Here is a 17,509-nt window from a genome sequence, read left to right on the forward strand (position 1 = left end):
GATTAACTGCATGTCAAATTGAGCAATGGCTTGCCTTTGTACTTCTTAGAATAGCACTGCAGGCCTCATTCTGACTAAACACAGATAAAGCAGACAATGATAATGTAGTGATAATGGGTGGATTGAAGCACAGGTGAAAAATACGATAAAGTGGTGTGTTTCATGAAGACACACCAATTAGAAGTTCTTTGGTTCAGATTATGAGTTTTACCCAAAAAGAGTACATTTTAAGGGCAAAGTTGAAAATGTACTTGGAAAAAGAAATTTTTTTGTCTATATTGTCCAGAGTTTAACTTTGCCTGTTATTTTTTTGGTTTGTTTTCTTTTTTGGTATAATGGTGAATACAACAACCTAGTGTTGGAGATGACTTTCTCACCTCTGTGACTATTAATGAAAATTTTCTTCTCCCCTGCCACATGTGCATGATCATTTTGGTCACCGATGGTCACAGTCAGGGTGCTGGTCACTGTTTTGGCTGGACGGCCGCTGTCACTCATTATAATAGGAATGAGAAACTCTTTCTGTCGCTCACGATCAAATGTCCTCAGAGCCGTCAGTGTCGCCGTGCCATTTAGATTATCCTGAAGGTAGAAATCATTGCTGTGACGATACTCGGCGGGGACGGTGAAGTGAAATGGTGGACCATTCTCAGGAGAGTCCTGGTCCACAGCCCGGAGGAGGGATGATGTTTGGTTCAACCGTACGACCTAAACAAAGAGGAGAGAGGATGAGGGACGGTGGATTTTTCAGTGTGTATTTTTTTCATCTACAGCACCAACAGTAAAAAATCTTCTGCTTCCGACTAACTTTTCTTCTTTTCAATGCAATAACATCAATCAGTATGATAGAATGATATCCATCCCAAATAAGCCTACCTGTGGTCCAGCCACATTCTCAAAGACTACTGGGGAGTATGCCGCCTCAAACTCTGGTCCGTTATCATTTACATCCAACAAAGGCAGCTGAACCGTCGCACTGCCTATTAGAGGTGGAACCCCATGATCAGTTGCTATGACAACCAAGTGATGCTGGGGTATCCTCTCCCGATCCAGAGGCCGGGCCACTGAGAGTACACCGGACTGGTTGATAGTAAACAGACCCTCAGGGTCTGACTCCTCTGATAAGCTATAGGTGATTTCTCGGTTCTGGCCTGAATCAGAGTCGCTGGCTACCAAACGGGCCACACTAGTTCCCACAGTGATGTCCTCAGGTAGCGGGGCCAGCGACAAGAAGTGTGGAATGAAGACAGGAGCATGGTCGTTGTAATCCTCCACCTCCACCACACAGTGTAGAAGACTGGAGAAGTCTAGGTCTTCAACCTGAAATAGGAACCACATACAGTCTCATATATAATACAGCATAGAAAAGGTAAACATGCTAAGACATACTTTTGTCACTCAAATATTATTGATCAGAATACGGGTAGGAAGGACAGCAGTGTTTTCAAGGCACTCTACCTTTGTGTGATTGTTAGTTCAGGACTGATTGTAAGTTTCTACCAAGTGAAAACAAAAAACCTTCACATACAACTTACCTAAGCAGTTGTCATCAGCCCTGTAATCAAAAATATTTGCCAGACTATTTTCTGACAACTTCCTCTCATTGCTGACAAGACAAAAAGGTTCCCTTGTGGCACTTTAAAGTTCATGTCTGTACCTGACATATTCCACCTTTTTTTTTGAAAGGCTTTATAGCATTCTCTTCATCGTGGAATTCTTTGTCTTAGCTTTTGACGAAAATGCTGACAGGCTGGTTTGACGGATTTGTGGGTACCGAAGAAAAAACAAAGTTTTGATCATTGCTAAGGGAAAAAAAAAAACCTTTTCCATTTTTTCCATCAATTTTGACAATGCACAAAACTTTCCAGGAACATTCTGTATAAGAATCTATGCAAAGTTCTGATGCCTACTAAAATCCATTTCTTTTTTTTTTTTTTTTAACACCTCAAAGTCTGGCGTCACAGCACTGTTCATCCTCTGACTTCTGTCAACCTTGGCTCAGACTGTATTTCTTCATATCCTATTCACACATGCTGCATACCCTTGACTAAAGGTTCCCTCCACAAAAGTGAAATCAAATCCCATGAATTAGAGAGAGAGAGAGAGAGAAATGATACAGAACTGAATCAAAGTAATCTTCAATAGTGCAAGGTTTTCTTATTAGATTGCCCTCCATCTACCTTCAATGTGAGGTTGAACCTCTGCTCGTTGTGTCGTTCATAGTCCAGACGTTTCTTGAGCCTCAAGGTGCCTCTCTGCTCCTGCTTGTGACTGACCATGTAGAATTTCTGCTCTTGGTCTCCAGCCACAACACTAAAGGTCAGCTGGGCATTTTCTCCAGTGTCTTTGTCCTCTGCAGCGAGCTCCAGGACCTTAGAACAACAATAACATTGTAAGAATAAAGTACATGGGCTCTATTTCACTTGAAGTACTGGCTCTTTAGATATTTGACAGATGCATAGATTCAGCTACAGACTGAAAAACTGACAGACAGAAAGTGCAAAGCAGATTATGCAGAGCAAATGACGTGCCTAATAAATCTGTGCTGTACATTTTCATACCATAATGGGGTGATATATTGCCCTGAAATACTCCGTACTCAAGTTACTATAGTTGTTATACTATCAAAATTTGGTCTAACAACTAGCAGGTACACAGCAAAACGAGTATTCGACTCACTGTTGTAGTTTTTTCACAAAAAAAAAATAGACTAGTACTGTTACATCAGTCTTAAAATAACTCTTAGATTATTCTAAAGCAAGTCACACCATTTCCATCCATCCATCCATCCATCCATCCATCCAGCCATCCATCCATCCATCCATCCATCCATCCATCCATCCATCATTACTCTCTAATCTTGCCTGTACTACTGTGTATGTACAGCAAAATGACAATAAGCTTGATTTGATTTGAATAATCTATACACCGCTTAATCCTCAATAGAGTCGCGGTGGGCTGGGGCCTATCCCAGCTGACTTAGGGCAAAGGCAGGGATTTCAAAACATTAAGAACTTATTTCAACCCCATGGCCCCCTCAGGGTAATTGCACTATGAACCATGATGGTGAGCTACTGAATGATTATGATCTGTTGCTTGTGATCTACTTGTGCGCATGTGACCTGCACACATCTTTTAACCACAGCTTCTAAATTATTGCTATGAAAAGAAAAGTTTGTGTTTTTGTATTTTTTTCCTACAACAAAGGATGTAATGTCAGGCCTATGCTGGACACAATGCACAGATTTGTTGTAAGCTGTATTTGCTGTGTTGCGCAGAATAACAACTAGTAACATCAGAAAAATGTACGTTGTCTTATTTATTTTGTTATGCAGTATATTGCGAAATGATATGGACATTGTGACCTATTTAACGGAGAAGCACAGGTATGAAAATAGTTGAAGAAATTAGTAAAGCCATTACTTCTCAGAAGTTTGATCTGTCATTCTGAAATGATTACTATATACTTGTGACAAGTACATTTTAAAGCTCCAGTTCCACTCTTTTTGTGACGTGTGTTCCATATCTATGCAATGACAAGGTCATGAGTAATTCAAACAAGATAAAATGAGGTTGGAGATGGATGCGGTTCTGTATGCAGAACTATGATTAAATTTAAATGTAAATTCAAAACAGTTTTTCTCACCAACAGAGCAACAAGCATCATTGGAAAGATCAAGTTGTGCAGTTTCATTTGATATGTGCTACATCTTGGCGCAATGAATACTTTGTGCATTTCAACTGGGGACAAGGGATATGAATTTGGATGTAAATTGCATCTGTCAGGCTCTAATGTTTGCTAAATCCCAACCCTGTCAAGACGCTAACTCAAAATTAAGTCATATTTTCTGTGTAACAATTACTGACACCTAGGCTTAACCCTAACCTATACCTGAGTTATGAGATAGCGGAACTGTATCTCAACATGCTTTTCAGTTTGAAAAAAAAAAGAAATTAACAGCAAATTTGCTCTACTTAAGATAACAAAAAATGAACTTTTTGCTTGAGAGATGTCTGACACTTAGTTCAATTGAAGCCATGGTTTAAGTGTCCTTTGGACAGAAGTCAGTGAAAGCTGCAAAGAGCTGCAGAGAACTTTTGGGTTAGACTCTCCTTTTCTAATAAATAAATGAAAAATACAAAAATATCCCCAAGAGTTTGAATGGGGATTCAGGTGTCACAGGCATATATCTTCCATGTGACCTCCAAGTATTTAGTTTTGATTTGTTGTGCATTGTCTTTTTAGCAGATACTGGAGGTAAAGTACACTAAAATCAAAATGCAATACTTCCATACACAAATGACATTTAAAAAATGATTGGACAGCACTTTTTTCTGTAAAATAAGCTAATCAAATGGCACTACACCAGCAGTGATGCCCCTACTCACCCACCTCTGCATTGGTCTCTGCGTTCTCAGAGATCCTTGCCGTGCAGGAGTGATCAGTAAATCTGGGAGCATGGTCATTCACATCCTTGATCTGAATGGTAGCAGTTCCAGTTCCTGTCATTCCTACCCCATCCCTAGCCTCAACCACCAAGAGGTAGGACTCAACCTGTTCTCTGTCCAGACCACCCATCCCGACAGTGATGGTTCCTGTGGTGGGGTTGATAGTGAACATTTCTGAGAAGATGGGCACTCCTCCTATCTCAATGTTAGTGGCATCTAAACTGCCCACAATCCTGTAAGAGAGCACAGCGTTCTGCCCCACAGCTGAGTCATCCAGGTCAGTCGCTGTCATCTCCATTACAGATGTCCCTATTACAGAGTTTTCTGCTACCTCGCCGTGGCAGCTGGGAGCGCAGGTGAAGATAGGCGCATTGTCATTGATGTCCCACACGTTGATAATGACGTCTGTGAAGCCTGTCAGACCTTCACCACCCTCATCTGTAGCCAGGACAACAAAACGCCAAACGGCACGCTCCTCACGGTCCAGGGTCCGTTGGGCATAGATCTTGCCTGTGACCTCATCAATTATGAATTCACTCTCAGCACCCTGACCATGGAGAGAGTAGCGTAGGGCCTCCTGGTCAGCATCCTTATCTGGGTCAGATGCTGTTACCTAAAACGTGAAAAGCACATTGATTTAGAGAGGGCAATAAGTGTGCAGTCAGTTTTTACACTATTCAATTATTGAAATGCTGCTGACTTGGAGGGATATCTTGACTGGAAGCACTCCACAACTGCTCTGTGCAGTTATAAACTCTCCAGTATATCCAACAAAGGCCTATCTTTTCGACCTCAACCCTCTACTGCCTCTCCTGTCCTTTCTGCTACCTCTTGATCATCCTCAACACATAAGTAAAACGTCAGGTCAGAGAGAGGTTAAAAAGCCATGTTTAAGTGTTTTCAAGTGCTAGTAACCATAGAGCAAAGCATAATTAGAAATTACAAAGAATTCCACACTGAGAAAAATCTCAAAAGGCATGACAGGAAACCAAAAATGACCCCTGCACGGACAGGCATAGTGGTGGTGAGCCTAGAATTCATCTTGGCTTATTGCACTAAGGCCCTCCTGAGCAATACTGGATCCAACATCTTAAGGCAGACACTCCAACAGAAACTGCATGAGGCTGATTTCCATGGATGCCGACCAAGGAGGTTGCTGCATGTCAGGAACAAAAGCTCACCTAGGCTTTGCCAAAGCTCAGCTGGAAAAAGAAGCCTTAGGTCATGGTTCAGGGGTGTCTGAATACAGGGACATGTTTTCATTTAGCAAAAAAAAAAAGGAAAACCATTTATCCCCAAGAACACCGTTTCCAAGGTCCAAACATGGTCGTTGAAATGTAATGCTTTTGGCATGTTTTTTAACCAGTGAAGCAGGCAACCTCACAAAAGCAAATGGCATTGTGAGAAAAGGGGACTTTAAGACTGTGGAGGTAAACATCAGGCAGTCTGCTGCCTAAGGAAGAGTTGTTTTTATTTTTTTCACTAGACCTTCTAACAATACAATGATCTGAAACATACAGCCAAAGTCCAGACATGAAGCCCATCAAGAATCTGTGGAGGAAATTGAAGACCCAAGTGATGTCAGGGAAGTCTTCCAATCTCAAAGGAAAAGTGGTTAAAAAAAAAAAAAAAAAAGTGGTCCAAAATCCCATGGAGACATGAATGAAGATTGTTTGCAATTATAAGAATTGTTTGGCAAATAAAGGCTGTAGCATTGACGACCGACTGTATGAATAATAGCACAAAGAAAGCAAAAAACAAAAACAAAAACAAAAAATAAACAAAAACAAAAATGAAAAACTGAAAATTAAAATTTTACATTACCATCTCTAACATTAGTTTTTTTTTTTTTGGTTTGTTTGTTTTTAAAAAACAATTTTTCCCTTGTTTTAATTCATTTTTAAGCAGAAACTTCATGGTCAAATGATAATTAGCTCTAAAAACACTGCGTGCACTGAAAGACACGGAATCAAAGAAAAGGAATAGATGTTGTATTGCAGTAAATGACTAGTCAGTTCTAGTTTTACATTTATGAACAAAACAGTAAGATCAGACTTTTTTTTGTTCTTCAAACACTGCTTGGTTGTTTAGCCTCCTTTTTGAAAAGCGAGATAACGTCAAAACTTGCCATGTAGAAAGGTCAATTGCACGTGATTAAACAAAAAATATGGAAATAAACATGTTTGCAAAAAAATTACACACGCCATCATTTAGCCAAATAATGCGATAAGACTGTAGTTAGACTGTACCTGTAACACAAACACTGGTGAACCATCCAGCTCCTCTGTTACGCTGCCGTAGTACTCATTGACAGTAAACACAGGAGCCTCGTCGTTCTTGTTAACCACATTCACTGTCACTGTTGTGTAATCTTCCCATTTTCCATCTGAAGCCAGGACATGAAGCTTGTACCTTTCACAGAATCAGCAACGGTATTAATCCAAAGTATCAGTTGAAGCTATAGCATGTATGTAAAGGAATTTTTTTAATTTTTTTTTTTAAATTTAAAAACAAGAATTTGCACATTACAGTTGTATGCCTTAACAAGCCATTCAAGTTGCAGTTTACATCCATGTGAAGCCAGACTTATAGAACATACAAGGGGTGACCATTGCTCAGGTGGTGGAGGGGGTGGACCACCAATCATAAGGTTAAAAAGATCTCCCTCAATGTGTCCTTGGGCAAGATACTGATTCCCAAGTTGCTTTCAGGAAGCATTGTAGGCTTGCCTCTATTTGTACACACATTCAAACAGTTTGAAGCACATTGTGAAGCACGTTGAAACCTAAGGTTAAAAAGGAATCTTGGAATTTAATGCTCAATTTTTAGCAAAATTGAATAAATGTATGCGTGTGGCATTCATTATTCTAGTGAATAACGTCCAGTACTTGGAGATTATGGGAGCTACAAACTCTGAAACATGGATGCTTCATTCATATCTTCAACTCAGCATCACAGACAATCCAAACAATCACTACTGTTTAAAGGTGTGAACACAAGAGCCATCTCACCAATGCAGTGGCTAAAATGTGAAATATGGTCACAATCTCTCTTTCCGTTCCTGAGTTATTGAGTTGAACAATGGCCAGAAAAGTGTTGCATTATAAGGTAACAGTGAAGTTGACCATTAACCTTTTCAATGTAAAATGTCAATGCTTCAAACCTATTCAATATTTGTGCAAAATTTTGTCCAAACTAGCATAAGAATTTACGACCTCTGGACAAAAATGTGTTTTGCGCAGTAACCTTGACCATTGACCAATGAAATGTAACCTGTGCATCCTTGAGTCCAAGTGGACGTTTGTTCCAAATCGTGCAAATTCCATCAAAGCCTCTGGCCGAGCGGAGGCAACCACATCACATAAAGGTAAAATCCTTCGACAAGCATTTACCTTTTGTCTAAAAGGCTTCCATCCTGGAGTGCCTGGAGTGTGTGCCTACCTTTTGTTCTTTTCATAGTCCAGAGGCTGGGAGATAAAGATAGTTCCCACCTCTGGTTCCACATCAAACACCCCTCCCATGTTTCCCGATGTGATCTGGTAACGCAGTTTCGCATTCCCACCTGCAGACCAGGAAAAGAAAGAAGTGAATAAGGAATGACAGTTTGTACAAGTGAATCTCAGTTACTGACAAAGCAGAGTATAGTAAGTAAGTCCTTCAGGAGCTGTAGTGAAAAAAAGAAATAGGTGAAGAGTTTACATCTTGTATTTTTTACAATGAAAAAGCATCGCTGAAAGCTTGATCCCCTATAGACTGGAAGTTCCCATCTTGTTCAGTGTTGCCTGTTTCTGTCAATACAATAATCTGTCTCCCTTAAGTGAACCTGATAGCATCAGCCTGCTTTAGCTGGCAGAACAGAATCAGATAGTAAGTCTTAGATCTGATTGTTATGAGTCCTTAAACAGCAGGCAGCTTATAGCCTCCATCCAAAGGTGATTGCCATACCTGATGTGTGAGAACAACATCTTCATGACATAAAATCTTTTAAAAAAGTCAATTTAATGCCATTCAGAGAAAAACTTAACTTTTGAAGAAACAAAAACTTCACAGAAACCTTCTTTTAAAAAAAAAAATTGGATAATTCTAAACCAACTGAAATGCCAAATAAAAAAAAAAGAAAAAAGGAAGCATGTTTTCTTTGGGGCTGTACGGTGAGGCAGTGGTTAGCACCGTTGCCTCGCAGCTAGAAGATCCCCACTTCGCTTCCCAGTTAGGACATTCTGGATCTTTCTGCGTGGAGTTTGCATGTTCTCCCCGTGCAGCGTGAGTTCTCTCTGGGTTCTCTGGCTTCCTCCCACACAGTCCAAAAACATGTCAGAATCAGAATCAGAATCAGCTTTAATGGCCAAGTACGTACACAACATACAAGGACTTTGGTTTTGGCTGTTGGTGTCGCTCTAGGAATTTGCACGAATAATAGAAATAGGAAAATTAAAAAATAAAATAAAATAAAGTAAAATAACTAAAGAAAGAAAAGAATAAGATACGATGAATATTAATAAAAAATAAAACAAGATAATAAGACAAATATATACAAGAATTTACACATCTAGTAGAAAAAGGTATATGTACATTAGTGCAAAATGGAAGTGCATGTGCAATGTTGAGGTTAATTGGTGATTCTAAATTGTCCGTAGGTGTGAATGTGAGTGTGCTTGGTTGTCTGTCTCTAAGTGTAGCCCTGTGATAGACTGACAGCCTGTCCAGGGTGTCTATCCAGCAATTATATTCTCAAAGCAACCTTAGATAAGTAGTGGTTCAAGACCTGCACTGACAGAAGAAGTCTCTATGAAGATACATTAAAACATGGCAGGTTTTAGTTTCTTTTTTTTTGCTGATGTGATAGAAAATGTCCAAAATAATAACAAATAAACATTTTATATATCTTTAAATTTTACACAGATGTCCAAAAAAGTATTGCATAACTACACAATACAAACATCCAGAAAAAAACAAACAAACAAACAAACAAACAAACAAAAACTTTTTAAGACCCTAATCCAAAGATTTTATAAGGAAAATGAAGTTTTAAATTGGTTTAAGTAATTTGTATAAGACCAATGTTTTCTTTTTACACAGGAAACTTCACTATTAATTCATTGCATTATCATTCAATTTGTTACCAAAAAAGACTAAAGAAATAAATATTTGATATGCAAATGAATGAACTAATGTGGGCTGAAATATACATTAATTATCAATCAGAAAACTGTATAATCCAGTATTTCCAGTTATCAAAAACTTATAGTAATGGCATCTAAATGTTTTTCAATGGTTTAAAATAGTTCCAAAGGTAGAAAACATAAACTGAAAAATAATCAATAGAATCCATATAAGGAATGTTATTATTCATGTAATAAATCACCTTAGACTGTATGTAAAAACAAAAAAGGGGTCCTTCGTAGCACATTTCATAAAGACATCCGATGGCTTTAAAACTGTGTTTATGTGGATGGAATCAAACATCCAGAATATCACAAAATGTATTTACAGTGGGAGAGTGCAAGGCGGTCTGTGCTGGCAAATGTTGCATTACATGCTTTTTTTTGTCTGTGTGCAAAAGCAACACTTTGGATACTTTCAAATACCTGTCTCAGAAATATTGAGATCTCTTTTAAATTGGAGATGAATCGTGCTTTTCTATCAAAAAAAAAAAAAAAAGAAAAGAAAAGTGAGGTTGTGTTCTTAAGATCTCCCAAAATAGAAATAAATAAAACCTCTAAAAATGATTATAGTCTAGCATCATACGGAGATAAACATACATATATGCATCATTTAGAAGGTCCGACCACAACATATGGGCAATGACCAATTTAAACAAAGCTGTTTGGCATAACATGGCTTTTTTATACAATTAATGTCTATTTCTATATTTTTAAGAAATATAAGTCATGAGAGGCCTTCAGTCTGTCCCTGAGAAGTATTTCAAAATTCAAGAATGCTTAAACACATCAGAAATGTAGCATCATTTAATTTTTCCAAGCAATCTAAAACCATTTTACTGCAAAGTGGTGCTTCTTCTCATCTCCAAAGTTCTCTCACAAACTCACATAATAACATCTTCATCTTTTGTTTCTGTAAAGCATTTTTTAATAAAGTCTATTAGATGCTGATCAACAAAATGTTCCTCCTCAATGCAATTACTGGTAAAGCCAAGGTCTGCATCTCAATCACTGTTTCATCCCCCAACCCTAATGTTAATATGAAAGGGAAAGGAGAAACCTCGGAAGACAAGATGAGATTCACAGCTTATTAGCGAGATGAAAGTCAGGGAAGGAGAGGGGAGAAAGCTCTAATCCAGATCGTTTTGTACCGTCTGTCTGTTTTCATTTTAAATGAGACATTAGGGGATATATGCAATTGCATCCCCTCTTTTCACTTTCACTCTGTTTTTTTTTTCTAGTTGTCTGAATCCCCTAGGTATTTAGAAAGCTGCTGAGACACAAAAGAGAGAGGGAGAGAGCGGGATAGAGAGAAGACAACACAGGGAGTAATGCAGCAGTTAAAATAAACAAACAAATGGAAGAAAATTAATGTTTTTCCCAGCTGTACCAATTTTAAAAATCTTTCATCTCCCTAGGTACTGTACTTTACTGAAACTGGAGTATACAGGGACCAGAACACACACACACACACACAGACACACACACACACAAACACACACACAAAATGTCAGGTTAACAGAGTTGTGGGGACATACTGAGGAAAAGAAAGAGGCCGTTCATGGCGGCCTCCTGAGTGCTGCTACACTGTTTGAATTATAGGGACACTGGGGGTGTCCTCATAATCCCCGACTGTCCTCATAACGTCAGTGTGTAAACCGATAAAAAGTCTCCATAATCCGGACATACCAACGCGCGCGCGCACACACACACACACACACACACACACAAGGAGAGATATCCGTTGTACTCGCTCACATTTTTATTTGAGCCCAGGTGGTGTAATGGTGTCATTGCAGACACATATATAATGACTTGAACCAAAGCCCCTCCCCTTACTGGCCTCCTGGTGGTCCACCACTCACCACCCTTACTGGGCTAAATGACCTTTGTGTTTAATTTGAAAGTAATGCAATGTGAATGCAATTAAATTTGCTCAAGCACTGTTCAGTAGCTTAAGCTAACTGGTGTTATTTCCAGTTTAGCCAACTTTATACAACAAGACTATGAACTGGACGTTACTACTTTCTTTATATGTTTATTTATGTCTTTAAGGTTTCACATAGAAGACATATGATGAGTTGATCATATGTGAGTTCCTCTAGCATTGAAATGTTTTCTCCACTTTAGGGCTGCACAATGTTTTGTATCAGCTTTGACACTGCAATGGTGCATTTTTTTCTTCTTTTTTTTTTGTCTTTTTTGCTTTCTATGGTTCTCACACATGACGCCATGACTAACCAACAAGAGAGGTCTATCTAATAGAACATAATTTACTCTGATTTAAGACTTTTGGATACACAGAACAACAAGTCTGTAGTCATACCAGTTCCTTGTGTGCACAGCAAAAGAAACAAGGAACAGGAGAAAGATGGCAAAAAAAAAAAAAAAGAAAGAAAGAAAGGAGAGAAGGTCTGGTTGCAGAAAAAATGCAACATCAGTTGTATGGAAATATTTAGCTCCAGAAAGGATGATGTTCACCAAAAACAGGTCCTTTGTTAACAATGTCTTGGAATTTTTGCCATCAGATTAAGCAACAGAACAAATTTGTTTGTACTTGTCATACAGAGGTTTGAGGTGACGATTTAAATTACCATGGTAAGATCTGGACGCCGTCCAAAGCAACATAATATTTCACACGCCTTTGCCAGTGTTGCACCATATGGGAGAGGTTCCACACAGCAGAAAGAAATCACTGATGCGATTCAACTTTGATCAACGTTTCAACTCACAAAAGACATGATACCAATTAACATTGTTCCCAAAGAGGATTTTAAGACCACGATCTGGTCTCTGGACAAGAAGTTGATGATGTGATACAATCACACACCTGTTTTTTTTTTTTTTCTCAAGTTGCCATTTTGGGGCTGTATTCAAATTGCAACGCACAAATTGAAACAGAGCTGTCACAAGCGAAATATTACGCAGCTACAGCAGACTTGTGGTTCGTCCAGACAACAGAGCCCAACATAAGTCTTAAAGTCCACTTTATTCCAACTGAAAAGTCACTGATGCAAAAGGCATTTTTCCTGGATGATCATACAAGTTACAACATCACAGAGAAAATAAGAGAAGCTTTGGCTGCTTGGGGCCACAATGACAGATGTCAAGTCAGTACAACAACAGAGAATGCGATGAACACGGTGAAAGCTGCCACTGGAACTGGTGGACCAGGGTGCAGTGCTCTGGCCAGAGACTGCACCTTGCAGGCGGTATATTACCCTTATGGCTTGTTTACTAAGCTGTCTTTTTTCATATTTCAAAAGATAAAAATAAAGTTTTACAATGTCAGTTGTTTTTATCAATATGGTGCAGTCCTACACAATGTTTGTTTTTCTTTTTTGATGTCTTTATATTAAATACTCAGTGAGCTTTTGAATTGCCCCTAGGGGATAAATGAAGTGATTTGAATTTGAATTCATTCAGCCACACTGTGGGTACACTGCATCATCTCCCTTCTGTACATTCAGCCCCATCTAGCTGACAGTAATCAATGGTTTAAGTAATGGCAACAACTGCTCTCTTCTCTTGAAGCACACTGATGTGTTCACGTCTTATTAGGATCTGTATAAGCCAAGACACTTGTGGGTTACAGAAAGACAAGGGAGGGGACATTTTTATCACTCATGTTTGTTGTTACACAGCACTTCTCCCCAGAACTGGTTCAGTTTTACCAAGGTGCTGCAGTAGCCTGGGGGGGCACGCTGCCTCAAAGACCAATATCAAGTTTAAAAAAAAGTCTTTATAAACAGGAAGAACACAAATTACATGAAAGACTGTAAAATGATTGATGGCAGCTTCACTCTGTGAGATGTGCAATGATCTACAGCCATTGCTGAGTTTAGGTAAGTATACAGTAGATCCCTGCACAGGTATAAACTTCTGCTGCAACACTACAATAAAAAAAACATACAATCAACTTCAAACTAGCCTTCAAAGTCGTCTATACCAAAGGCCAGGCCAAGAATGCCTTTGTTGTTAACATTTCATCACATATTTAAATCAACAACACTCTGAGGTTAATATTTTAACTTGTTAAAATGAAAGACATAAGCAATGAACCATCATGTTAATTATGCAACGATGCTGGAGAAAGGACAAAAGATGATTTTAGAGGTAAGCCTTTCCAAGGTACACAGCAATTAGGACAATTTTGCAACTCCTAAGGAGAGGGGAAGCCCCACAGTGGAATGCCTCATTAAGGGGAAGATATCAGAAGTGTCAAATAAGATAAAGACGAAAAGATGCTTTAATGGGGCCCTCTGAATGTCATTTATTCAGCTGCTTTGTGGCAGGACTGATATTTTGCCATGTTTTTTAGACAGAACTCTAGGCTTCCATTTGTACCCACTGAAACTTCTGTGAGTAAAAGCTGACAACTGCTGATGCAAGCTACAAAGTTTCAAGCATATAGAAATCACCTCCCAAGCACACAGGAGGTTTGCTGCTGAAAAGATGTTCAGGATATTCAGTATTCCTGCAACAATCCTCCAAAAATCTTTGATGATCAAGGGAGATAATTATGACAAATATCTCTACATTTTGAACTGCAAACCAGATCTTGCTAATCCGTTTTCAGTACAGTCATAACATTTAAAGCGCTGGTGATTCAGCATTGGCATTTGAATCTATTCAAATATTCAACACCCTTAAACTGTTCTTTTATCTGGTGGTCTATACCATCATGTTAAATGGCCTGGTAATGACGAAGGCTAACTTTATTAGCCGTTTGATATGAACAGGCATTGTCTTGTCCTCATTACCGGCAGCAGTGTAAAATCACTTAAGCAATCTTCTTCTTCTTTGCTTCCTTCATTAACTAAACCTTCTATACACCACACACAAAAAAAGAAAAATTCAGCATGCACTCACACAGACTTCCTCTGTGTCTCTCAGCTGGTAGTAACTTTATTCTGGACTCCAGTAGGCTGTGAGTGTGTGTTACATTACGGACATCAAGGCCAGACACACAGTGTTTAGTGCCGATAACATCACTAATATTACTACTTAGTTACATCAGTCAGGGGCAAAGTGTGATGAGCTTAAAATTTAAAGATTATGCCTCTCATTTTGACAAACTCCGGACAGAAAATGGGATATAATGAGATGCTTTTAAGTCTGAATAGCGACTAACTGTGGTTCGGAACAACTTGCTTGTAGGCATTATTCATTGGACATGTTGAAAGCAAAAAGGCCTAGCAGCAACAAATTTATGAACACAACTTCTAGGCTTTTCCAGGCTAAAGCTCAGCTGATTTGGATTATTTCAAACAAAGACACTCCTTCACATTTCCAAGTTACAGTAGCAACCAGATAATGAGCTCCAAATGTTTACCATTTGACCCAACTTAAAGGCGTCATTTTATTTTACGCTTTAGCCTGCATCAAAGGTGCAGTTACTAGGGACAGTTCAGTTCCAACAGGGATGTTTCCAGCTCGAATTTCAGCTTCACATTGTTGGAAAACTGATGACCAATGAGCAACAATGAGTCCAATCATTTTCTTTCTTTTTTAACATTCTTGTATTTTTATTTCAATGTGAGATGCAAATCAAACCAAATTTCACACATTTTGTGTGCATCTTTTTTGACAGAATCATTTGCCACTGAGTCACTACTTGGAAGGTCTGTGTTAACAATATGTTCAGCCTGCTGTGTCATTTATTTATTTTAGTTTCATTTTGAAAAATACATTTTTTGAGTTGAGGTTTTGAGCAAGGAAGTTTTCTAGGGTGCTGCAAGTTATAGAGAGCTTCTCTGACGTTTGCCTCAAGCTGTCTTCTTCACATATACTCAGAAAGATAGGGATGCTGTTTCTCTCCATCTCACGAAGTAATACCTCAGTAACAAATAAAGTAATTTTTAAAAAGGGGAACATTTGCCAGTCAAATTTTAGTTGTGGATGTCTTTAGAAACAGCTACAAAAACACAGTTATGAGACACAATCATCGTACTCACCATACTCTATAGGACTGTTGTTTAAAAGTAGTGGCACTAAAGCAGTAAGAGTCTTTCCTAAAAGTAATAAGGGCCTTGTCTTTTATCTTATGGCCTGACATTTGCCTCCAGTGTGTGCCTCCACAGAACGAAAACTTTGTATGTCATAATCTTGGCAAGCGCTTAAATCCTCACAAGACCTCTTAATTAGTGCATTATCAAAAAGAGGATTTTGGCCTTTCCACCTAATATGGGGCATTTAAGTATTCTAAACGTACCCTAACTTGTTGTACTTCATGTCAGAATTTTAAATATGACTTTTGTTGTCTTTAGTTTTATTCAGAAAAAATAAAATAAAACTAGTATCCTTAAAAACAACTCATCAACTTGACTAAATTGAGCACCGTTTTTCCTAACTTAGAACGACATTGTTATTTTAAAATGTTGATAGTTTGCTACTGACAGCGTGTTAAAAAAAATTATAAAGCAGTCATGTCAGAATTATCCAAGGACATTTCCAAGCTTCCTCAGGAAATCTCAGCAGTAAGAAAATGCTTGACTGAAATAAGGAAAAATGTTTTCAAGCCCAAATTCATGAAAAACCACATTTCAACACTTTGCAGTTTCTTTCGAAAGGTTGTACTAAATGGGTTCTTCTACATTGGCTGATTCAAACTCACATTTTATTATGTTTTTCATGACTTCATGACATGTTTCAGCGCTTTTCTCAAACTAAAAGAGGGTCAGACTATAGCAACAAGTCATGAAAGTTTTTCTTGAGCGAGAAAAAAGTGAAGCACTTTAGCAATGCACTTGAGTAAATGTGCCTGATTGTGGATTCATCCCCACCATCACCCCTACACTTTCCATTCTGAATCGACATCACCCAAATTCAAAAAACACACATATTCACATATACATATTCCTTTATCCATGCCACCCACCTTCATCCCCATCATTGGCACTGACAGTGAGAATGGCAAAGCCTACGTCAGCATCCTCATCCACATCGACTTCATAGGATGTCTGTGCAAACACTGGCTTGTTATCGTTCACGTCGCTGATAAAAACGCGAACATATGCTGTGTCTGAAAATAAAAAATAAGACAGAGAGAAAGAGAGTGAGTGAGAGAGAGAGAGAAAGGAGAGAGGCGATTATAAACATGAGGTTGTTCTTATTCTGTCAACATGAACATGAACATCTGTCTGTCTCCCTTTGGATAGCGACAATTTAGTCACTTCTGCACCAGTGTGCAACTACACACATACACAAAAAGGAAAGCAGACATTTCTTCATATAAACACAGGCACCAAAATAATAATAATTTATTTTCCTTCCTTCCACTATTGTCTACTGCTCTTCTACTACATCTGTTGTGTGTCTTCACCATTTCAGTGTATTTTACCATTAAATCCAGCTGTTTCTTTTTCTCTTCAGCATCCAAACACGGGCGTAAGTGAGGCACAAAGCACCCTGAGGGTATCAGTGTAAGGCTCGATAGTTGAGCAACCCAACATACTACGCTTCCTTTGATATCTGTATCAAAACGAGCAAAATTTGCAATACAGCTTCAAGAAGATAAATTATTTAAGCCATGGTGGAAGAGTTGGTATACAGTTCATGGCACAGATCTCAAACTAATGCAGCCCTCGGAGCTATAACAAAACAAGTTGCAGATGCCAGAGCTTTGCACATGTTCAGAATGTGTCAGAGAAAAAGAAAGGGGGGGTGAAACATGAACACACTGAGTGGATAAGTCGATGTAGCCGCCATTCCTTCATCCTCCCTCTCATGTGCTAATGATGCCTGCTCATCCATGTATTACACTTCCACAGTCATGTATGTATAGATGTCTTGTGTAGCCCACTCGATCACTAACTGAGTGTGCAGTTTGGTACTGTGTCTATTTTACCCTCGCCAGGTATCTTTTAAAAATTGCTGAAATAACACCATTTGTCAGA

The 17,509-nt window shown here is 38.7% G+C and overlaps 1 protein-coding gene across 1 annotated transcript in view; it reads right to left on the bottom strand.

Annotated features, from left to right (window-relative positions):
* Positions 1-377: 377 nt before the first annotated feature.
* Positions 378-17,509, bottom strand: part of LOC103355413 (neural-cadherin-like) — a gene marked incomplete at its 3' end in the record, with an annotated part of 205,800 nt that continues 188,668 nt past the window's right edge. Inside the window, exons 17-23 of the mRNA XM_008279205.1 lie at positions 16,492-16,635; positions 7,891-8,011; positions 6,699-6,861; positions 4,394-5,062; positions 2,181-2,372; positions 877-1,320; positions 378-708 (exon numbers count right to left, since the gene is read on the bottom strand). Coding sequence (XP_008277427.1) covers positions 378-708; positions 877-1,320; positions 2,181-2,372; positions 4,394-5,062; positions 6,699-6,861; positions 7,891-8,011; positions 16,492-16,635 — 2,064 coding nt within the window. The remainder of the gene's footprint in view (positions 709-876; positions 1,321-2,180; positions 2,373-4,393; positions 5,063-6,698; positions 6,862-7,890; positions 8,012-16,491; positions 16,636-17,509) is intronic.

This window comes from Stegastes partitus, unplaced genomic scaffold (assembly GCF_000690725.1).
Source record: "Stegastes partitus isolate 25-593 unplaced genomic scaffold, Stegastes_partitus-1.0.2 Scaffold147, whole genome shotgun sequence".
Taxonomy (NCBI): Eukaryota; Metazoa; Chordata; class Actinopteri; family Pomacentridae; genus Stegastes; species Stegastes partitus.